Below are 25,011 nucleotides of genomic sequence, written 5' to 3' on the forward strand. Positions count from 1 at the left end.
CTTTTAAGGTCATCTTTGGCGTGCACACCTTATTGGACACAACAACAGAACATATATCAGCTGCTCCTGTTGTCTGTGCTGATGAATAATAGAGGTTAACAGTACAGTAAAGACGTTGTGCTGATAGATGAGTTTTCTTTTCATGTTAGAGGTTTCGCCCTCCTTATCTGCTGCTCACAGCAGTAATGCTACTCAGTCAACATGCTGTCGATCCTTTACATGCACATACATGTAGCATAGATGATAGCATCACACAGTTGTTGCAGATTTGTTGGCTGCACATCCCTGATGTAAATCTCATGTTCCATCACATCCCAAAGGTCTTCTAATAGACTGTGATCCTGTGACTTTGGATGCAATATGAGTACAGTGATTTCCTTGTTAGATTCAAGAAACCGTTTTGAGATGCTATGACCTTTGGGACATGATGTGTTTTCCTGCTGGAAGCATAGATCAGAAGATGGGTACATGGTGATCACAGAGGGATGGACATCAGCCTTGTTGTAAATGGTATTAAGGGGCTCAAAGTGGAATAAGGAAACATCTCCTGCACCTTCACACCACCAGCAGCCCGAATAACTGATACAAGGTAGGATTCATTCATGCTTTCATGATGTCTATGGCTAATTTTGAACCAACTATCTGAATGTCTAGGTAGAAATGAAGACTCATCACACCAGATCAACGTTTTCCAGTCTTCTGTTGCCCAGTTTTCACGAGACCATATAAACTGTAGCTTCAGTTTCTTCTTCTTTGCTGACAGGAGGGACACCTGGTGTTGTTCTTTTGAAGCTATAACTCTGCTTTAAAATGTGAAGTGTTGGACATTCAGAGAAGTTCATCTCCATGCCTTGGTTGCCTTCGTATCAGAATTCTGGTTATTTTTCCCTGACCTGCGGCATTAATGACACATTTTCTCCCACACAACTGCTGCTCACTGGAGATTTTTTGTTTTTTTCAGACCATTCTCTGTAAACCGTTGAGATGGTGGTGTGGGGAAGTCCCAGCAGTTTCTGAAATACTCATACCAGACTCTCTGGTGCCAACAACCACGCCACAGTCAAAGTTTCTGGCATGGGATAGGCTAATCAGATCCTTGAGCGAACAAACAGTTGAACAGGTGTACCTAATTAAGTAGCCGACTACACATTCCTCCCCTTCTCTTCTCCCTTCTTTGCTCCACACAAATATAATAACACAGAGACATAAACCTGTGTACTTCTGCCTGTTCTTTTATTTATCTGTGCTAAATCATGCAAGTTTGAAAGATGAAATAACACAGTAACACAGGTTTTTCCTCAGTATATTTTACTTGGCGTGACACATTCAGTAACTCATGCTGGCTGAACTTTAAAAAGAATCTGTTGTGTAACTAAGCAGACTTAATGGCACTTCTCTACTGGTGCTCTTCTCATGCTACAGTCTCACATTAACCACTAGTATCATCTCTACTTGTGGCTTTTGTACCTGGTGTTCAACAACCGTTACGTGGTCTCACTTAAATTTGACATGGTTTTCTTCGTGTGTGTGGTTAGTCGTGGGCATTTACAGTGGTGAAAAGAAGACAGTGCAGCAACACCCTCCCCTACATACAGAGAAAACTGAGGAGGGACTATTGATTTTGTGGAAAAGAGGAGGCTGATAACAGATGTGTGAATTTGTCATCCAGGGAGAGCCTCAGAGGGAAATGGCCAGTGCAATCATCAGCAGCAAGGAGCCTGTAGGGAGGCATTCACACATAAACACGCGCGTACACTTCTTTATAAAGACAGAGAGGAGGCACAAGACAAAGATACCAGGAAAACGAAATGGAATCTCAGAACTAATGGGCCAAGGAGTAGATGTTCAATTTATTTCACACATGCACCAACCCGAACCTCAACCAAAAGCTGGCAAACGGTCCTCGTGAAAGCCAAGAGCTATTCACGGTAACAGCTGGTTCCTGCCCGAGTTTCACAAAGGCGCAGTCGCATACAGCCATGTGGACGACAATCTGATCGTGATTAACAGTCACACTATACAATTAGAGCCACAACAGGTGTAGCTGTAGATGGGGGCACGCACAATGAGTCAGTGTATTAACCGCACACGCGGTGCAGAAAGAAGAATAGTTTGACAGAGGGGGAAAAAGAGGGCGTAATGGAGAGAAAGACGCTCTCACGACGGTATTTTATCATCTCTGTAATTAAACATATAGCTGTGGTTATGAACGAGAAATCGAGACGAAGAAATGGCGATAACGAAACAGATGGAGGTGCACACATTTGGAGCAAGAATACAGTGAGGTTCTTAACTCTCTACCACTGATGCTCTTAGGTGGGAATCTCTGCTGCGGCTGCTCTGAATGTGCGCGTGCGTTATAATTATGCACTCAACAGATAATTCTCATTTACAGCCTAGGGTTACCACGGAAACACAAACAGCCAAGCAGCAGATGACAAGTTTAAAAATATGACACCTAAAAAAAGGAAAAGAAAAGAAAGATTATACCTCGTCTGAACTAGCATGCACGCAACCATGACTGTTGGAACATATATACAGTGCATTCTGCACAGTGGTGTGTGAGAGCTGTGTAGCATGAATGTGAATGGGGTGGGGAGGAGACCGAAGGAGAGAGAGAGAGATATGTGTTGAGATAGAGGAGATAATAGGAGGGAGGGAAGGTGGTGTTAGAGAGGAGGAGGCGGCTGATGATGGGAGTGTAGATGGTTTCTATTTTTATCCTGCATGTGTGATATATGCCAATAGGTGTTCAAACCCCAGAGCAAGAGAGACTTCTGCAGACTGTGATGCACCGAGTGTATTTTCACATTTGAACGGTAAGTACGAAGTCCTAACTTTCAGTGGTAACATTGAATTTCGGTGCGGATAGCGCAACTACAATAATTACAGTCTATTTTTCAGATGAGTGACTGAAGATAACTGTTGGCCCCAATATTTTCTTTCCCTGCCAGGAAGCAAAGGTGCCGAAAGCCTCCATAAAACCCAGCAAATTGAATGTGCTGATATTAAATTGAATGCACTAAGGAAACAGCAGCAGGAGAAAAAATGATACCATGAAGAAATCAAATCAGGATTATATTCATAAGGCCATTCGATAACTTGTTAATCCCAAAATGATTGGGCTTTGGGCGAAAAGATGCATGGATATACACACACAGACACGCACATCAAAGAGATGGATTAAGGGACATCGATCAATAAGTCCCCATTGTTTAGCAACATCAAACCATTCCAACAGTAACAGATCCGGACAATTTCTCAAGCATCGTACTAAACACAATAAATGCGCTTACAGAATGGACACTCAGAGCGAGTCAGATCTACCGTGGCCAAATTACCAAACAATTTCAAATGTGATTTCTAGTTTTGCTATACATCTTTGTAATGTTGCAGTGCAGGGACCACAGCCACTTATTGGATTATATGGCTATCACATCAATCACCCCGTGCTGTGACTGGCCTCCACTTACTAAAGCATTTATCTGATGATCCCCTCATAAATGGCCTGATGAATAGCACCGTCCTCTGACTTTGGTCTAATCGTAATTGCATCAGTCTCCAATGGATACCGCTTCTCGTCCCTTTCTGTCTCCGTCTTTCTGAATCATTCTCTGGACAGGTCAAGCAAAAACAACAAAACAGGTCCAACTGGCAGAGACATAAGATTTGATCAGAAAATAGTACTGTATCGGTCTGCACTGTAACTAATGCACTCATGCAAATTTAACATTTAAAGTAGCAGCAGCAGCAGCACTATGCTATTTAAGAGCCGCTCTAAAGACTCTGCACTCACTCACATCAGTGTGAGGTAAGTACCAACATGCTTGGCTTTACTGTTTGCTAATCTTCTGTGCCTTTAGAGAAAGTCAGCTAATTCCATAGTAATCAATTACTAGTAGGAGACATAATTCTGGGTCGAGGTGGTCACAAAATGACTGGTATCAACAGCGTCATCCCACGCAGCTGGTGTGGAAAAATAGCAATAATTGTATTTCAAGTGTGAACCTGAGGATGCATATTAATATTAGCCTCATTCTTCATCGCACCCTGAGGTCTTGTTAGCTTTTTTGGCTGAGTTGCAGACTTCTAATATAATCACCACAGCCTTGTTTTCTTCTATTTAGTCTCCACACCTGCAGGGAACACAAGAAGATTGCGGAGCATTCATGGCAAAGGAAGCTAAAAATAGCAGCAACCACCAATCATAATAGCTGCTGTCCAAAAAGAAATGACAAACACTGTTAAGGGGAATAGAAGATTAACAAGCTGATTTACTTTATTTGATTGTGAACAAAGTGTTGGATGTTAGCAAATAAAATAAAATTGAGAAAAATGAGCTTTTCCATCAAACAACACAAACATCATCTGATATTTTAGGAGAAACACAGACTATTTGATAGCCTGTGATGGCATGCAAACAATTTGACTAGTTAGGCCAACACGCCTCTGCACACCGTGATGTCTGAAACTCAAACACGCTTTATTCCAAAATCCTAAAACAGGCAGAGCTGCAAAGGATACAAAGCTCTTTTGAACAATATCATTGTTTTAATCCATAAACCTACATATGAATCCCTGCATACACACGTGCACAGACATAGGTACACATACAGAAAAAACATATATTTGAGATGATAAATCCTCAAAAGAGGCCATCTGTGAATTTCTAATAACATTTGGCCAGGGTCTTGGTGTGTCTGCTTTTCCATGGGACCTGGCTCAAATCTGTTAGCATTTCCCAGCATGGCTTCTGTATAGAACACACATCAATGACCTCACAGCTGGAGTCTGGAGCACAGGCCAAGTTTACAACTAAGAGGTTCTCCACGGGAAAAGAAGAGACACACGTATACACACAGACACACTTGGCAATCACTGCTCTCCCCTTCTTAAAACAATATATTTTGTTCCCTGATCATCTCTCTGTGTGTGCAGTGTCAGCGTTACGATAAAATTCAAATCTTAATGTCTGACTGCAGTAAGGACCAAGCTCGCTTACTAGTAGTATAATGCGTCTGCAGTAATGTGTCTAACTAGTACAAATGAGGAGGACACTGACTGACATCTTTCATTATGATTTAGGAAGTGTCCCCCCCCTTAAATCCTCTTGTGCAGCTAGTTGTAAAGCATGATCTTACGCAAAAGCTGCCAAACAAATTGAAATGTGTTGATGAGATTCTGCAGTCACAGTCGGCACCTCCAACTGTCCCAGTGTGTGGTGAGCTCATTGATCTACTTTTGCACCTTGAGAAAAATGTCTCTGTTGCACTGTACACAATGCTCTCCAATATTTACACTTTCGTAATTGTGGCTAGTTTTTTTTTTTCTTTGAGTGCATTGGGTTGTAATTGTTTATGGCACTTTTTGATGTGGTTCGAAGCATGTCGTTTGTCTGCGAGTTCTGTGAAGGACCGGCATCTTGTCCAGGGTCTACCCCGCCTCCAGCCCCCCACTGTTCAAGTGCGAGGATGCATGGATGTTTGTAGAATATGTGCAGCTTACAGAGTTAACATGTGAGCACAAGCTCAATTTTTTAAAAATAAAACAGCAAAATGAGGTGAAGCTTTCTCGCGCTCTGGTGATCAGTTAGCAACCTTTTTCCCTATGAAAGTAAACTGGAGTGGTTAATAAAACAGATACAATCTAAATCTGAGCTTTAATAAGCTATGTAATGCTAGATCAGTTGTATGAGCATTAGACAGCGAATGTGCAAATATGCTTGTGTAAACTTAGATCTTAGATAGTAGACTCGTCTTTTATGTTACTACAGGTGTGCCACGGGGATCCATTTGTAGTCTTTACTCCTTGCATACGTGAACAGAGTGATATCTGCCACAAAAACTCAAATGTACAATTTATATATAATGTTTGCATTTGTAGCTATGTATACGTACATATATGGATAATAAAGATTACATTTTTTTGATACCTTTCAGATTTAAGGATGCAATATTTTGGTTTGATAGCTGTCAAATCTGGACTTAAAGGCTAAACTGGGCGACAGCGTGTAGACGTGTTTACAACACCTTTTGTCCGCAGCAGCGCACCTGCTGGTGGAAAGCTAGCTTAGGAAGAAGCTAACAGCAAAGGGCCAGTACTTTGGAGGTATTTAACAAGTATGATGCCAACAGCTTTGTATGTTTGGATTAGTTTTTGACTTAACTGCAAACTGGGGTCAAGTGAGTTGACACATCTGAAAACCGCTTTCCCCAACTGTCCTCTCTCTTTCCTTCTTCAACACTTGTTAGGACTTTGATTGCACTTATGGTCTCTTGTCAGCTCCGCTCCATGTGATGTGCATACATGACGAGGTGCACTTACGGTGACTGCACAGAAGGCTAAGCCAGAGCAACTGTTAATGACAACAGCAGACTCACAGCGAGCTGAAAATAAGATCTGTGTCACAAACAAAAACAGGTGAAAGCCACAAAACACTCATTTGGTTTATAATGGTCCTGGTTATTATCAGCTCCTAATCTGTATTGCTGACAGTTTAATGTCTTAAAATAGGGGCTGTTCTCTGTTCTGTGTACTTAGCAAACCAGACTCACTTTTAAGACCAATGAAACATGATGAAATGAAAACTGAAGGTAGAAATTGAATTTGTGTACCAAAACAAATCATGTCTCCTTTTATCACAGTGTTTATTTATAAGGGCCTATTGAACAAATTGTCTACTCTCCTAGAAATCTGAGAGCCCATAGTATAGTCACCTCTGCTCTCTGCATTTAAATACAGTACTTACAGTGTCAGGTCACAGGACACTGTGACATTACCCATATGGAAAAGATATATATAAATCTTATAAAGTTTGTATCTGTCTTGTGTGAAACTTGTATGAAAAGCATATAAGATCCCTTGAAAAATTATATAATGAAACTTGTATGTTTTGGATACTTACTAAAACAATATATGAAAGTAATGAGAAAGTGGCCACTTTCACGAGTAATCACATATAAGTTTTTACTATTTCTTTTCCATATGGGTAGTTTTACCCTTTTTTCACAGGTGCTCTGTGAATGAGGTTTAAGTGCTCTTTGAATGGATCAAGCTCCAAAAGTATGAAGCTACATTCTCATATTTCACTCGGAAACTGTAAAAGTTTAAATGTATTATTTTGTATCTCACGTCACATTTTTATAACACGCATGTCTTTTCAAAGAGATTCCAAGCTCCCTTAAAACAAAGTGGTTAACAATGACTGGTTTCTCAGACCTTCATGTCGTCTGTTTCTCAGACCTTCGTGGGGACAGCAGTCAGAAGGTGGCTCCATAGTGAATTACACATTCACCTGATAAGCAAAAGCTCTCCGGTTCAATCCTGGTAGGAGACAAATTCCTCTGAGGTTACGCCGAATCAGTGGTGACCTCTCATGAATAAGGGAGCAGGTGAAAGCAGTTTGTGGGCACAGTGGTCAGAAGCACTGGTAATGAACAGCAACGGTAAAAACAAACAAGCCTAACACTGAGTAATCGTGGATAAATCATCTGCAAAGACTGTGGAAAGGATACAGCTTTTAAGAAAGTGAAAGTTGAAATTCACAACCCAACTCGCTGCTAATTATAGCAGCCCAGACTCATCTGCATCTGTTTAAAAGTCACAGCTCCCCTACAGTACAGCTAGACACACAGTCCCCAAGCTTCTGGTGTGATATCTATTGTTTCTTATTACATTAATCACACAAGCCCTATATTACTCTTTTTACTCAGTACTTTGTTTTTAAGTGTTTGGCTCTTATTTGCACCCAATTTGTCTAATCTTGTGTGAAAAGAATGCCGCTGGTGGAGGCGGAGAGGTGAGTGTGTCCAGAGCACTGTCTGGACACAGTGTGCCCAGTTAAGAGGAGTTATTGGAAAGCTGTTGCTCCACTTACAGCCACCTGCTGCAAGCCTAGTCTGCCTGGTCTGGAAGCATTCATTACGGCCCAGACTACGACATCCATCACCAAAGTCTGATCTATATCCACACATTAGGCTGGAGCTAACACCACCATCCACTAGTCATTAGGAACTGATTAGGTGGGTAGATAGGAACTTGGAATGCATAGATAAATACTTTAGGGCAGCAGTGGGGTTTTACTCATGCAGACCAATCACTTTAAATGGATAGAAGGTTATAAAAGAGAGATATAGAGTGTTGCATAAACAGGAAATAAAAGGATTTATTATCTTGAGCAGTTAATGGACACTAGAGTTTGCATTTTTTGTAACCACTTGATGCTGATTTAGTGGCCAAATAAATTTCTGTAAAGCACTTTGAGAACATTTTTAATTTGTAACACAGCAGAGCGGCAGGCATATCTTCCAGAAACAGCAGGCCTAAATACTCCATGTTTATCTGGATGTTTCCAGTTTTACTATTCATAAATGTAGTGTTATTAGTGTTACAGTTTCATAAAGTTATATACAACCCTATTTCATTCTGGATGCCAGTGGGAAAACTTTTAGGGAGCAATTTTAACCCTGGAGAACCCATGGGGTCAGAGCCGACCCCATGGGTTCTCCAGGGTTAAGCACATATAGATAAAGTTTGTGCAAAAAAATGTTTTTGAAAGTAACATTGGTCCATTTTTATGGGTTGTGTTTTATAGACAGCACAGTTGCTGACATGTTTTGCAGTTAATTCCCTTGTGGCTTTGCAATATCACTAGAAATCAGTGCATAATGTGAAAATATTAATTTTGGGGATTATTATATTATCCCTGTATATCACAGGGATAATATAATCCCTAACAAATGCTATCATTTAGAGTGCTTGATAAATAAAAAATAAAAAGTGACATTTATTCAGTATTCAATAATAAGAAAATTGCTTTTTGATCTAAATCAAGTTTAGTATGTATTCATACTTTTATTAAACAAACTATCTCTGACGGTATAATTCATACATCATCTTCAGGGAATCTCTCCACTGTAAAGTGTTCGCCATCTATGTCCAGAACTCAGAGTTTGAACTGTTCATATTTATGCAGATTTCATTTTCAAACTGGTAGTTTGCACTCGCCCGATAGTTTATAAGGGTCCAGTTTTCTACAGGTCAACCCTCCCAATTGCCAGAATTCTTCATAGATTCAACAAGGTGTTGGAAGCATTCATCATAGATTTTGGTCCTTATTTACATGATAGCATCATTGTTGACTGCCTGTCCACAATGTGAATCTCCCATTCCACCACATGTCGAAGGTGCTCTGTGGGATTAAGATCGGGTGACTGTGAAGGCCGTGTGAGTGCAGTGAATTCATCATGATGTTCAAGAAACCAGTTTGAGATGATTTGAGCTTTGACATACGATATGGCATGATATCCTGCAGGAGGCAGCCATTAAAAAACAAAATAAAATAAATTAAAATGATGATCAGCGTCGTTACAACGCAGCGAGTGTCAGCTCCACCATACGCAGCTTTGGTAATCAATTCATGTTTAAATTCCTAGCAGAGCTGTAAACTATCATAGCGCCTGTCAACTGTCTGTGTGCATGAACATACACAGAGACTGCAGGCAGTGCAACACTTTCTATGAAACATTGGTTTGTTAGTAATTTTGACTGTGATATTTTGTTAAAGACATGTGAACGCAGCTTCACAGCATGGAGGCTGAGACTGACTGCTGAGCTTAGTTTATCAAACATCGTGACAGATTTTGTTGGTCATAAAATTGATTCATTCTTTTGTTTTTCGTGGGTCGATAACGCAGCCCTTACATCAAGCACATTTTTTGAGCCTGTATATTCATTCTTATGGACTTGCTAGCAAAAGTAATAGTAATATTAATGTATTATTTTTCTGTGGCCCATGTTGGTCACAGCAGTTCTTCAGCAGCCACACCGAGTCAAGTTCTGCTGCCATCTTTTCATAGTTCACTAGTTCACTTCTATCCTTTCATCCCACTGAATCCTAAGTCTGCCCAGAGTAATACAGAGTGTCAGAAAAAATTTAAATACACTGGATGTGTCCTTTCCCTGCTGTGTTATTTTTTAAGAGCCTCCATAAAGATATACAGTTTTGTTTTTCCCAACAACCAGAGCAGCAAAGGACATTTTCTGCATTAACTTTATTGAAGTACAGACTCCAGCAAGTGTTTTTCCACTCATTATCAAGAATACTCTCTGAAATGTGATTATCTTGTGCACTAGCTGTTCGCATGTACAGGAGCAAAGATCAAACCAGTGGGCTGTATTTGTCCTTATACTTCAGCCCTCTTCCCAGCATCCCTTTGGTTTTTGTAATATTAATAATGAACAGCGGATAGTTTTCTCTTTCACCTCATAAACATGCTGGGGAGATATGATTCCCCTGCTGTGTCTGCACATGCCTGAGGCTATAGAGCATTGAGCAAAAACTCTGACAAATTAATTGTAATATAGCCTGGTTTGAGTGGATGCTTGTACACTGCAGCAATGCAGGTTCAAAGTGTGTGTGTGTGCTGAAGAGGGGGGGAGGGAGACAGAAAATAAGGGAGAGTATATGCAAGCTCCACATGGACTGTGGGGCACTGCAATGCACAACTCGATAAGGAAATATTCCACTTTTAAAAACAAATTGAGGTCTGAGGACTTCTTATAATTAGTTTTCACAATATCAATATTACCTAGTAGGTGGAAAGAAATGAAATATGAGAGGCGGAGAGAGACAGACACGGCAATAGGATGAGTAAAAGACTTGAGATGTGTTATGAAGAGGCAAAGAGAAGGGGAAGCAGTAATACAGCCGAACAATAAAGCCTGATAAGATTTAAGATTAAGTATGAAACTGAGCTTTTTAGTATTCGCCTGTAAAATTAAATTTACAGATAAAGATAAATAACATCTTTGCTAAAATGATTTATGTTACAAAATTATTTCAAAAAGATACCCAGATTTATACAAAACAAAATAAATTACGTTTCGAGTTTCTAAATGGACACTTCTGCAGATTAGATTCTCAATGATTCATCAGTGGATTGATTTTATGCTATGACATCATGTAACTTTTAACAAATACGCATGGTGTACATGCAGATTACTTTTCCTCATACTCAGATGGCCTCTCCTATGTCCCATTTCCAGAATGAACCACTTCTGCACAGCACACTTCATCTGGACAAAGAGGTTATGTCCTATCCACCGAGCCTCTGCACAGAAACAAAATCAATTTGCACACACCGCACATGTTCAATTGTCCCTCATGTGAAAGATTGAAGTATATTGTTCTTGTGTGCGATACCAAGGTTACGGACCATCTCCCCTTAAAAGCTAAAGCGGCTTCCTTATGATGCATTCAACATGGTAGGTTGTCCAGAGGTAACGAATACCTTTGATGATTCTCTTTCCTTCAGAAGTGCTTCTAAATCTGTTTTGCATAACAGCTGAAAGCTGGATGGACTTAACTGCACTCTGTTTTGAGCAGGTCATTGATGCGGTGTTAATTCAATGCTAATAAGATTAAAACATAATGCACATTGTCTCCTGTGAAACGAGGCTAGTCAAAATCCTTTGAGGAGACTTCTTATTGAGTGCCAGTAGACCATGGCCTTGCTCCTCACAGAGCGAGAGGTAGAGGATGGGTTACTTACAAGAGGGGTTTGGGAATTGAATTAATATAGCCACTAGTCAACCTCTGAAGGCAAAAAAAGGCTTACTGAAATCTATTAGTGGTGTTAGTCCATGACTTGACTTTTGTGCTCCTCTCAGTGCTTGGTGCTGTCATATGGCACACGGCAGGATTAATCCCTTAGCATGTGTAATCCCCCAAAGACATCTGGATGGGGGAAAAAAGTTGTTTCATAGCTTTGTGAAGGACACATCCTGCATCCATGTACTGACATAAGAACAGCAGCACGCAGCAGAGGTCAAATACAATTGTTAACTGAGTGCTACCTTTTTATTTATTTTTTTTAAATAAATGAACTCACCAAATTAAATGGCAACGAATGAAGTAAGTAGAGAGAAGAAGACAACCCACACAGAGACACACATACAGGAAACCAGAGGGAATGGCTCCAGAGACGAGCATTAATCCCCACAGATTTAGTGTAGCAGAACAATTGCGTTTGTCACCCTGGATAATCAGCACAGAACACAGTTTATGAATTACAGTAAACCCAGAAAGACATAGAAATGGGAGTGTGTGAATGAGAGCAAATTCATATACGCCAGTGCAAGAGTGAGAGCACAAAAACCCAGGAAAAAACTGGAACAATGATGTCTACCTGTTCAAAAGCCTGGGAGGATTATTCAGAGGTATTCACACCTGGTTTATCATTATCTCTACAGGGAAATGAGAAGTGATTTATTTCTATAACTTGGCTACATATATGGAGAACTATCACTCACAATCATTTAAGCACTTATTATCCACTCAGTAATAAGTACGCCTGACCAACAGACACAATACAGTCTAATCCATAATTGTTTACATTCAGTGTTTGCTCACAGCCAACAGGGCCAATAAAACAACAGAAGCAATGCTTAGCCAAGTGATTGTCTTCTTAAATCTGTTTAATGCAGTGCAGTGAAACCAAGGAGAAGAGCGTGTTTACATCTATCCACCACATCAATACCATTTTCCTTTTATTTGTCAGGTCCCACTCGTGCCACTAAGCCAGCTGGGACCTATGTGAGGAAGATCTGATTTTATTGATTACTCAGCACACATGACCTTTGGGGCAGACGGATGGCAGATCCTTCAGGTCCTTTGGGTTGTCGTGTGGCAGGGATTTAGTCTGGCACATCCCGTGGATGCTTAATTGAATTGGGATATGGGAGGTCAGGAAGCAGGATAAACACCTTGGGCTCTTTGTTGCATTGTTGAAGTCACTTTGGAGCTTATTTAAAAAAAAAAATAAATTTATCTACTTTGCTGTAGCAGGATGGAGTATCCTGCTGGGGGAGGCGATTGCTATCAAAACACGCATTAGGAATGATTTTTCAGTGGGTCACATGTGTCAAAGTATAATTTGGATGAATTAAAAGGTCTTTAAGTGTTATTTTTCCCATAATTTCTACAGCTAGAATTAAGATGTTAGTATGCTAACCGCTATTACAACTGAGCCTGATGAAATGTGAGATCTCAGGAAGATATTTAATGAGATGAAAAGTTGAAGGATAATAAAGTGACTTCAGTTCATTGCCTAGGGACCATAAACTATGAATGGCAATCCATCCAACAGTTATTTTAGTCTGGACCAAAGTCATAGGAGTCACCAAAAGCTGTGTTACTGCCGGGGTTAGAAACAGGCAAACAATCTACCCGACAGTTTGTATGTATCAGGCAGTCCCTCGCTCATCACAAAGAGAAGTCTTAATGTTTCAGGAAGTGATAAGAAGAGTCTCAGAGCTTGGTGTGGGAAGCAGCCATCAGCTGTCCAGGATGCTGCTAAACACCCTGGAAACTGATAATCACCAACTCATTTTCAGGCTCCTCATGGAGAGCCTGCTGGTAATTGAATTGGAGTGGGCACAAGTGTTGTAGGTTTGGAAGGACCATTGCTGAAGGCAATCAGCTGTGACAGACAGTGAGAGAGAGACAGGAAAGGAGGGAGAGAGACCGTTCCTATAATTAAATGTTCACACGTGTGACGTACGGTTTTCCTGCTTCGACACCACGAGCATCACTCCAATCACTTTTGCCCAGTTAGTCGAGATTAAGTTAGTCAGGACACAGCGTCCTATGACAGCGAAGCATTTTCATGCACAGCATGCCAAGGATGAAAAGACGGCAGCAAACTAGAGTACATGCATAAAATACCTTGCTGAAAGACCCTCCCTGTAAATTACCCTTCACAGTCACATTGGCCACAACATTCACCGCCCCCTAGCTGACAGGTGGCCAGGTAAATGGATTTCTGAAAAAGCTAGAAAGGCTTGGTGCTCAATATCACTTTTCAAAAAATGGGCAACCATCCAGACCTCTGTATGAAAAGAGGGTGAAATTGATGCCAAAAAGAAAGGAGAATCTGAGCAGGAATCCAGGCAGGCTGAGAGGAATCACTTCCACTTTTTTAAGACTCCAGGATAGCATTGACCTATGTGACCTCAGACACACAATACAAGCAGCAGGTACCCACACACCACTAACCAGTGTATTGCTCTTTTTGAACAGTTTACTCTGTTCTTATTTATTCCTATATGAAGTTTATGATGACCTTTAGAGCTCTATTGAGGTTTTTGGATCAACTGTTCCCAACAAAAAAGTACATTTTTTGCTCCTGTTGCAACTTCAGATAGATGGCAAGCTTGCAATTTTGCTAGTGTGCATGGCAATATCAATGTATGTTTGACAGCTGGGCTCTATTATTCTATATTTTAATGTATTAAGAATACATTTGCACATTCAAGGCCTCTAGAGGATGAATCGAAATAACAATAGTGACCTACACTTTATAAAATGTATAGCCTCATTAACAGAGTATTATTTAAACATTCTTTGGGTTATTGCATGTCACCACACTATAGCATTTGGCTCAAGTTCACAGAATGGCTATAGACTGTTGTTTTGCACAACAGTCCTCTTAACAGAGGCAAAACATGTAAAATATGTTTTAAAGAGCAATATATACATCCTCTAACAGTTCAAGCCCCTTTTTGTAAATAAGATAATGCTGTTGAATAAAATAATTATTAACAGTTTTTATAATTAAAGAATAATCCTATATTAAAATTCTGTGACTCCTTTTATAAACTAATGGTTTCTTGACTCATACTATTGATTAAATATATATCCTATTTGTTGGAACTTGACTTGGTTTAGACTTTGGGCATCATTCAAAAACTGATGTTGTCACACCAAAAGAGCTCCGTCTCTGGGGTGAAACACCCCCATAAATGTTACCCATTACACATGGTACTGTTATGTATTAAGCAGCAGATGCTGCATTTAATCCCGGGGGGTCCTTCCCCCCCCCCCCCATTACTGTTGCTGTTTGTACGGTAAAAGCAAGTAATTGATTTTTTTTTCATGACTCAACCTGAGCTATTTGAATATTTATACAGGAGGAATGTTGCTTGACATTATAGTTAGTGATTATGAAGATCCCGCAGGGTGAAACTCATCATTTTCATTTGTGGTCTCTTTTTCTGTGCTTTGGTACTCCACTGTGGACACCGTCTCTCTGCTGATAATTGAGACGGTTGTAAGTTATATCACTACAATGAGCAGAAACATGAAACTTCTGCACGTTATTGCTGTGTAACCTACTTGGAAACCACAGCCCTGGAAAATTGCTTCTGATTTTTCTACCTTTACAATAAGTCCACAATTCAGCAGCGTAGATGTAAAACTAAACGTGGCAGCACATAATTACTTTATAAAGGTGTACTCAGTTACAGAACAAACTATGCTGAACATAAGTCTTCATTCAAGGGGAAAAAACACATCAGTTACAGTGTAAACATTTGAATGTAGACATGTACATGATCTTAGTAGGGGCGACATCCACCATGTAAGTAAGGAGGCGTGATTATACCATCATTTTTGATAAGCAGTTGATAAACGGTACTATATCAAAATCTTGTTCCAGTCTTTTTACAGTTGTGCAAAACCTAGAGATCACATAAAACCTCAAGAATATAGACAGAAAGTAACATCTTTAATCAAAGACTATGTTCACTGATGGCATTGTGCTCTACTTATCACATCACAATCTACAGTCTGTAATAAAATGTTTTGGGTGAAGAAAATTAGCTGAAACTGTTGGCTGCGTACGCCACATGTATGTGCTGATGTCTTGTTTGGTTTATTGTTACATTTGGTGTATGAATATTTAAATGTATACCTGATATTTGTTTGATATTTCATTACAGGAAATCTACACAGAGACTGCATGGGTGCGTGCCCTGCTTACCTTCTCACTCCTTTGTTTTACCTACTGTACCAAAAAGCAGTCATTGCTGCTGCAGTGCTGGTCATTAATATGCAGCAACAAGCACTTTTGCACTTATCGGGTCTCTACATACACCTGTGAGGAATAGGTGTTCATCACCTCATCACCAGTGTATGAGTCCTTCACTGGACCACTTTGGTAAAGTTTTGTTTTGGTGGTGATCACACCCAATCCTATCACTATGCATTGTGACTGCTTCCATCATATCAACGTCAACAACTAGCTGTTCAAATGCTGTGTAATACTGCACTTCACACCTTTTGACAGGTGCCATTGCAAAGAAGTAATATTTTTCACTTCACTTATGTTCATGTGCTGTAATTTGAAAGAAACATGGAAGCCAGTTTTTACTCTAGACGTTTAAAGGCTGAGTGAGACGTTTGTGTTAAGCTCAGAAGACTCAACACATCAGCGAGCATCTTCACTATCAGATTTTCATACATTCTTTTTCATTGGTTAAAATATTAATTTAAAATAAAAGAACATAATCATAGACAAAAAAATCTTTTATTAAGTAGTTGATGAGTTTTTCACTTTATTCAAATGATTTCATTAGCTTGAAATCATGTGAGCTTCGTCTGTATTATTCGTTTATTAGAGGTTCGACTGCGATACATAATTTACTGTGATTAAAATTCAAGCCGTACCAGCCTTTAAAGCACTTAGTCACAAGAATAAACATCAGTCTCAGGTCCTGTCTGTCCTGTCAGAAATTACACTGAGATTATGAAGTTCAGTTTTCTTTCTTTATTCTTATCCAGGACACTACGGTTTCTGTTGGTGTGGATGGATGAGTGATGATGAGCTGAGGTTTGCAGCGTTTCCCTCACAAACACACACCAACGCACTCTCAGCCTCCTCCAGTTTATAATACAGGTTCAACCAAATATGACAAATGCTCAATTTTATAACCACCCTAAGGTCAAAATCAATTTGATTAACAACCCAGAGAACAAAATCCCTCACAGGTCCTATTGCCTAAATGTCCCTGATTTAACTAAAGCCTCAGCACTGTGTGCCTGCTTGCTTGCATCCTTGTCTGCCTCATTTGCAGGATTTGAGCTAAGCCTTTTAGCCCTGCTATAAAGTGATATGAGAGCTCTATGGCAGTTGGTGGCTTGCTAACTCACTTGAGTTGTTAAACCGCTTTTTGTCCAGTCGGTCAAAAGGAACAGGAGGCCTTTTAGGTCTACAGTTGAAAATCATATGTTCTTTGCTTGTACTAAAAGTAGTTCATACAAAAGTATGCCCCCTGCAAGTTTCTTCTCTGCAGTCTGCTTTTGATACAGTTAAAACAGTTAACTACAAAAAATAGATGCATGCTTGTGTATTTTCTCCATTTCTAATTTTGGCCCACTCTTCACAGCTTGGTCTCTATTTCTCTTCACCTCTGGCATGTGGTTGTTATTGAAGAAATTGCATTGTCTAAGAAGAAAGATGCACAAGCAAAAATAGCAGAACACTATTCACCTGGTATTTCATTGCACATCGCTGAAGCGGGATTATGGATTCTGATTGAGGCCGGATTATTGTCAGATAAACAAAACAATCAAAAAGCCACAGCGGTCAAAGGGAGCATATACTTAGTGACACAGGGAGGGCACCCTTGTTGCAGTGTGTCATAGCACAATCTGACAAATGTACAAGGAAACACTCAACAGCACAACTCTCAGCCCCGAGGCTCCGAGACAGGAAGCCAAGAAGTCAAGGAAAGTAGTGTCTGTGGTAACTGGTGCTCATCTTATTAAGTTAGATGAGTATAAATTGCTGTACAGCGGACAGTTGATACTTTTCGATAGATTCCAATGCAAGTAAGTGGAAGTAAGTGGAGTAGATCTATCTATCTGTATTAAGCTCTGAAAAAAGTAAACTCTGTCATAAAACATGCTTGCATACATTTAGAAATGGTCAAATAGATAAAGACAAATCTTTCCCTTTGTGTGTAAGGTTAGTGTACATCTGTGTCTGTGACTGTGTTTTTATGACGTGAACTGTGAGCAGAGACTAGAATGTCAGGCAGGTTTACATTAGTCAGCAGATGCAGTGGGCCACATCATTAGTCACTCTGACACCCACTTCTGGCCCCTGTTTTATTGATGAGGCCAAGCTCAATATCTACCCCCAGTCTAAACACACAGACACAGACACACACATAACTTCCAAGTTGTTTTCACATTTGAACTCCAAAACTGCGTCAGGACATTCAGGGCTTGTTGTTGTCCAAAGTTGCCTCTTCGCACATGTAGCACACAACAGAGTGTTGGGTAGGAAGCAAGAGACTTGATGCCCACTTGCTCGCTGTGAATTTTTCATACGGTTACCTGCACACAGGCTCAACTGGACATTGCACGTACTGCGTATTAGGGGGCTTGGACACTAGCTTTTGGGGCTGCAGTGTATGGGAGTATGTGTGGGAGTGGCTGTACAGGAGAACACTTTGGCATTAAGTAGAAAGCTACAGGCACTCACTGCACGAGGGTAGAGGTTGTGACAGCAAACAACGTCCTACAGTTTGTCAGGAAATAAAATTATAATGATAAAATGTAATTCTATTTTCTAGAATGCAGTCTGTCTGTAGACCAAATATCCGATTCAGAATCAAATATCTGCTCAACAGCAGATCTTCTGGGCCGATTGTGAATGGCAAGGCACAATGACAGGGTGCCAAGTGTGTTATAGCAATGAGCTCAGAGCCATTTATGGCCTCCATGACTCTGACATTTAGCAGGATGCTGCAATTTGTCAGCCTCTCAGTCTGACTCACACATCCACAACAGGGGACACTCATAAAACACATTACCATTAGGCCTAATAGTGCTGCATCACATTACTCTGTGTGTGTGCCTCTGTGCGTTTGTGCTCTGTAAAATTAACGATATATGTGTAGTTCCTCTAACTGCCATTAAAATGACTGGTGGAAATACACGGTGACAAAAACCAACAAATACATCCTAGTGCACTGCATGTTCACCTCGATCAATCAAAACTAATTCATGATTGAGTGTATACAGTAACAACAACTCTGTACTGCAGGTTAATTAGCCATTCAGCCAACACTGGAAACGTGCATGGCTTTTAAAATTATTTGTTAATACCAACAATTATCTCTGCCTGTTACCTAAACACTAGTTTGACTCTTAGAACGAGAAAGCATTCGGATGTTTTACATCAGAGTCTTTGAACCACAAAGCACTTCGAGACCTACATCTAGTAACTTACAAAGAGCGGAGAAGGAAGGCTCTCATTGTTTCATTTAATTCTGAAAGTGCATTGATGCTAACCACAGGGCAAGTTGGAGAGGTCGGTAATGGTTTGCCATATTTCCCATCTAATACTTTGTCTTGCTGCTTTCAACTTTCCCCATCTCTCTGCATTTCTTGCTCTTTCTCTCTCTCCCTCTTATCAGTGACGTATAAAAGGCAAGCAATGGCACAGCCATAATGGAGAGAGAACATCTTGATGGCTGCTCTTTCCCCAGAAGAATACCATCAGTAAAAGTACAGTGGACAAGTCTACTGAAAAGTGTCCTTTCTCTGTAGTTTCTTATCATCGTGCATAAAGTTTGCAAAGGATATCTTGGAAAGGGTGACTCAGACTTTGAAAGCAGTTATAGATTTCTGGGCCACAAAGTCAAGCAGACATTTCAAGTCAAATGATAATCAAACATTTACTGACACGGGTGCAAATAGACACGAAGACAAACTTGCAAATTCACGGGTACTTGCATTTACGAGTGTGCCCTTACACACACACACACACACACACGCACACACACACACAGCTCTCACAACCAGATAAAAGAGGTGTCTGTTCTGCTCTTACCCGAGTGTTGTCATAGTAACGATGGTGTACCAGAAGGAGGCTGGGATGCTGGTGAATTTGCTGGAGCTTGAACCCTTCTCTGCGTAGAACATGACGGTAGCAAAGATAATTATGGCCATAGTGAGGGAGAAGAGGAGGAAGCCCAGCTCCGAGGCACAGCTCTTCAGTGTGTAGCCCAGGATGCGAAGGCCCTGCGAGTGACGGGAGAACTTGAAGATACGGAACACGCGGAAAACACGGAGTGTCACGAAAGCACCGCTCACGTCCTCGTTGTCAGTCATCACCAGGCCAATGTAGTATGGTAAGATGGCCACCACATCGATGATGCTCATGACGGATCTCATGAAGCGGTAGCGGCTGGGTGCAGCAAACAAGCGCATCAGGTACTCCACGGTGAAGATCATAACACAGGCCGTGTCCATGCAGAAAAAGGCCACGGTGTAGCGCTCGCCACATGGCACTTCCTTCTGGTTGGGCGCTGAGCCACAGGGCACCGTCTCTACCACATTGGTAATGACAGAGACAGCAATGAAGAAACCAGTGACATAATAGAAGACAAGGGCCATGGTTGAAGTGTGAGGGTTTTCAAAAGCCCGCCACATAGTCTCCCTGAAGGTCATATTGGGCAGCTTGGCATCCTTGTTGTCCTCCTGGTCATCCATCAAACGCTCTGCATTCTCCCTCTTCCTGTCCTTGTACTCTTCGTAGCAGCAGTCACCGATGATCTCTGGGACAATGCCAAAGAAAGCCAGCTCCTCATCATAGGAAGATATGCACTCGTACCGTGGATAATGGAGCTTGCCTGTACGGTAGAAGTTGAGCACACTACGGAACACGTCGGGGTCCCGGTCAAAGAAGTATTCTTTGGTCTCCTCGTTGTAGAAGAATTCCTTCTCTGAGCTGCCCAGCAGTGTGTCTGGATAGCGGTCCAGAGTGTTCCTCCAGGTCTGGAAACGGCGTCCACTCACATTAAGAATGATGAGCTCATCCTGCCTCTTGTTCTTTTCAGCAGGTGCTACTGGCATGGGCAAATTGGCCACAGGCATCCAGCCTATGGCTGCTGCCCGGGCAAAGGGAAGCCATGCCGCTACTCCCGCCGCCATGCTGTGTCCGGCTTGGGGCGTAGGGGGGAAGAAGTCGAGCACCTTCACAACCAGCTTGACTTCAGCTCATTTACCAGCTAAAGAGAAGAAAGGGAGGGAGTGTATGAGGATAGGTAGCACATGGGTGCTGTTTTAATCCTCACAGGCAAGGAGAGTGAGATCAGTAGATCAGAAAACAGAAAAAAGGAAGAAAATATGAGACACTTGAATCTTAAGAATGTAGGGGAAAAGGACAAATGGTGAGCTAGTGAAATAAAAAGATGTGAACATAACAAAACAATGTATACAAAATAAACAGCACAACTAATTGTAACAAGGCAGGCAAGCAGAGGAAACAAAAGATATCTTGATAAAATGAAAATTAAATTAAACATCGCACTCATTTATACATTTGTACAAAATGTATTTCTATTTCATATACTGAGCTTTAATGTGATCACTGACTGCAATAAGCATGGTCTTTCTCAAGGCTAAATTCCTCACCCTCTGTAGAGGTACTGGTTAAGCAGCAGCCTTCTGTTGACAGTTTACTGCATCTTACAGGTTACAAACTAAAAACAGGCAAAAAATAACATCGCAAAACAGCCTAAACTGCTCCATTTTTTTAAGCGTGGGTTTGGTCGCCTTAAAAGTGATCCAGGATAGTCGAGACCTGTTGAGTTTCAAGTAGAAAAAAATCTTTATTTTACTCAAGATGAGTCAAACTACTTCATGATCGCTCAGATCAAATTCACCACCGTATCAATAGCGCTGATGAACCAATCAGTCTTCATGGCTAACCGAAGACGCAATATGTTAAAGCGGAATGATTTCCCGAACTGCCCGAGAACTAAAAAAAAGAAAGAGAGAGAAAGAAAGAGAGCAAACATCGCAGGCTTGTATTCGCAGCTTCGTGCTGAATGTAGTGGTTGATTAATGTAGAACTCACCGACTCAAAATTCTCCATCCACACAAACACGACCTTCTTCCAGGGCAGTTTAATGGCAAGTCGTAGGTTTTGGTTATTTCTCAGAGCGTGTCTGGAAAAAATAAATAAATAAATAAATAAATAAGAAGAAGAAAAGAAAAATACCAGGAAAGAAGTTATTCTGCGAAGAGGAGAACCACAGGAGACACACACTACAGCTGATGGGGGAAGCGGAAAAGTACCGGTGACGGACGTACCACAGCTGCTTTCATTCAGTTTCCATTATGCGAGGGGAGAAATGATGAGAGGACTCCGCCGTGAGGACCGTATTACCTTGGCTTTCGGGATGAGTATTGGGAAGAGGAACGAAGGAGGAGGAGGAGCGCTCTTTCTCTCGCTCTCCCTCTCTCTCTCTCTGCGCAGGGCGGATTGTGAACCAAAACTGCATTTAAGGGAAGCTGGATCAGGATTTAGAACCATGCGCAGAAAATAAATATATAAACGTCAGACCGCTTTCTTCTCCTTACACGAATGCTGTTCTTATTGTACAGTGTGCGTGTGCTCTGCTGAACCAATGTTATTCCCCACACACAGCACTAAAGGCAAGTGCTATCAGCTGAGTTATCCACAGGATTCATCCCAGCAGAGGCATATAAGAATCCACAGGAGGCCAGAAAAGAGCGCAATGGATCAACTTTGTCTTTAATTAAAGCACCAGAGGACTATTACTATTCTTCGCACAAACAAGCTGGAAACATCGATACGATGTCACCGTTTAAGTGGAAAACCAGCTGGTAAATAGTTGCCTTATTACGTCACATATAGTACTGTGCAAAAGTCTTGAGTCACCCTTCATTTCTTCACATTTTGCAAGTGAGAAAAACGAGTTTGATCGTGTTTATTCTTCAACACTGTTCTTCGTGTTTTTCTCTTTTTTGAGGGACATTCAGAGCTCCTTTTTGGATGTTGGCTGCCTTTGGTTTTGTTCTCTGTCAAGGTGATCCCGTCCTGCTTCAGTAATATTGAACTCACAGGTTCTGGCGAGGCCAATCCATGAATGATAGTTTTTCATTTTAGAGTTTTCCATCCAGGCATGCTTTTGCTGCATTGTCATGCTGAAAATGGAGCAACTGCCAATCAGATACTTTGCAGTTGGCATTGTATGGCGGATCAAAGTCTGATGGGGCTTTCAGTGTTCATAATCCATCAGTTCTGACAAGATTCCCGACATCGCTGGCTGAAAAGGAGCCCTACAATATGACAGACCCTCCGCTGTGTTTGACAGATTACTTTAGCCACTCACTGTTGTACCTCTCTCCTGACCTCTTCCGTACATATTGAATTTTAAAATTTGAATCCATCACTCTGTAAGACCTGTTGCCACTGATTTTCAGTCAAGTTATTGTGTAATTTTGTATACCTCAGCTTCTGCACATTTTCCCCTTCCTAAAGAATGGCTTTGTGACAGCTACCCTTGCACTGAGATCATTTCTGATGAGGTTTCAGCGAACAGTCGATGGATCAACTGAAGGTCTAGATGCATGTCTCGTGTCCTGTGTCAGCTCTTTGCTGGATTTTCTTTCCTATTTCTTCAAGACTTGACTTTCAGATACTGTCTACAATCTGCTGTAGATCATTAAAAACAAAAAAAGTATTTATTTTGATCTCTAATTGTCCAGTTCATTTATTTTTATATATATATATTTTTTTTTAAAAATCAGCAAAACCGTTTGTTGGTGCAGGAATACTATTTTATGTCTATTAAACTTTGCTGTCTTTTGAATGTTTCATAGATTGAGCTTAAGAAATGGAGAAAAATCTGAGTTTCTAGTAAACTTCTGTTTCCAAAGACCTTAAAGACACAATTAAAAATTTGTTTGTTATGTGTAGACACAACACTGGTTAAAAGCATGGTGCCTTTTTGTCCCAGGACGATTCATAGTCAAGTGTTAAGAGGCTTAACAAACAAGAAAACTATTGTTCTGTAAGTGTTCAGGTACAAGGACTGGACTGAAAATGAGTGACAAAACAGCCAGTGTTAAAACTTTGCAAGACCTCCAAACCAATAAGAAAAATAAAAAGAAATTCAATTCAATTTTATTTATATAGCGTCAAATAACAACAACAGTCGCCTCAAGGCGCTTTATATTGCACAGTAGATCCTACAATAATGGATACAGAGAAAAAGCCAGCAATCATATGACCCCCTATGAGCAAGCACTTTGGCGACAGTGGGAAGGAAAAACTCCCTTTTAACAGGAAGAAACCTCCAGCAGAACCAGGCTCAAGGAGGGGCGGGGCCATCTGCTGTGATTGGTTGGGGTGAGAGAAGGAAGACAGGATAAAGACATGCTGTGGAAGAGAGACAGAGGTTAATAACAGACGCGATTCAATGCAGAGAGGTCTGTTAATACATAGTGAGTGAGGAAGGTGACTGGAAAGGAAAAACTCAATGCATCATGGGAATCCCCGGCAGCCTACGTCTATTGCAGCATAACTAAGGGGCAGCTTGAGACTGTTGCACAGTATTGTATTTCTATCGTATATGAACTAATCCAGAAGTGTTAGATAACATTCCTTAACATCAGCACATTCCTTCTCCTGTCCTATTCTTCTTTTTGAATACGATAAAGCTGTAAAGTTATTGTTCTGTGGTCTCAAGACCCAAGTGGACCCAAGGGGACCTTTACTCTAGACCCCAAATGGATCCCACACACATCTAGTAACATACCTGAATAAAATACTTCACAGCACTAATGCAGATATTTTGAAGTCAGCAAAGATGGCAATGTTTATAAAATTAATCATAAACCTAAAAAATAAAAGGACATAGGTAAATATTTGGCTACAATTTTAAACCTACAAGCTTTGAGCTACTGTGACGTATACCTCGGCCCTTTTCTGTTTGCATTCTTTTCTGTGGGTCTGGGTGTCTACAGACTCTGGCAATCATCTCTACATGTAACTTTACTCATGAAAGAAAAGACAAACAAAGGGGCTCCAGTGGAAAAGCTCTGCCCTGAAAACAAGTAGGTGCAGGATATACCAAAGATTATTTCTCAGGACAACTCACTGTATCCCCTGCTGTTGACAGCAAACAATAGTGAGAACCAAAACTGCATTGGTTAGTGGATATTCTGTGCACCTTATTCCTTCAAGCAGATAGCAGTGATTTCTCTTCTGGGTTTGTTGTTATTCTGACTGACGTATATGAGTCAGAATCTATTTTGACGTTTTAATAATTTCAGAAACCATGTCAGCCACGTAAATAGGCTGTAGCACATAAACTGATGCTAAAACGATGTTATGTTTATTTATG

At 40.8% G+C, this 25,011-nt stretch overlaps 1 protein-coding gene across 4 annotated transcripts in view; it reads right to left on the bottom strand.

Annotated features, from left to right (window-relative positions):
- Positions 1-22,188, bottom strand: part of kcnd3 (potassium voltage-gated channel, Shal-related subfamily, member 3) — a 114,839-nt gene extending 92,651 nt beyond the window's left edge. For 2 of the 4 annotated variants that reach the window (XM_086278305.1, XM_086278301.1), the window contains exons 1-3: positions 21,950-22,188; positions 21,714-21,804; positions 19,683-20,862 (exon numbers count right to left, since the gene is read on the bottom strand). In XM_086278305.1, coding sequence (XP_086134431.1) covers positions 19,683-20,785 — 1,103 coding nt within the window. In that variant the 5' untranslated portion in view covers positions 20,786-20,862; positions 21,714-21,804; positions 21,950-22,188. Of the gene's footprint in view, positions 1-19,682; positions 20,913-21,713; positions 21,805-21,934 lie in introns of all 4 variants that reach the window. The other 2 variants (XM_086278304.1, XM_086278303.1) reach the window with 2 other exon arrangements.
- Positions 22,189-25,011: the final 2,823 nt, after the last annotated feature.

Source organism: Aulonocara sp. 'chitande type north' Nkhata Bay, linkage group LG20 (assembly GCF_057382095.1).
Source record: "Aulonocara sp. 'chitande type north' Nkhata Bay isolate Kocher_YH1m ecotype deep benthic linkage group LG20, A_spYH_male_GT1.1, whole genome shotgun sequence".
NCBI lineage: Eukaryota > Metazoa > Chordata > Actinopteri > Cichliformes > Cichlidae > Aulonocara > Aulonocara sp. 'chitande type north' Nkhata Bay.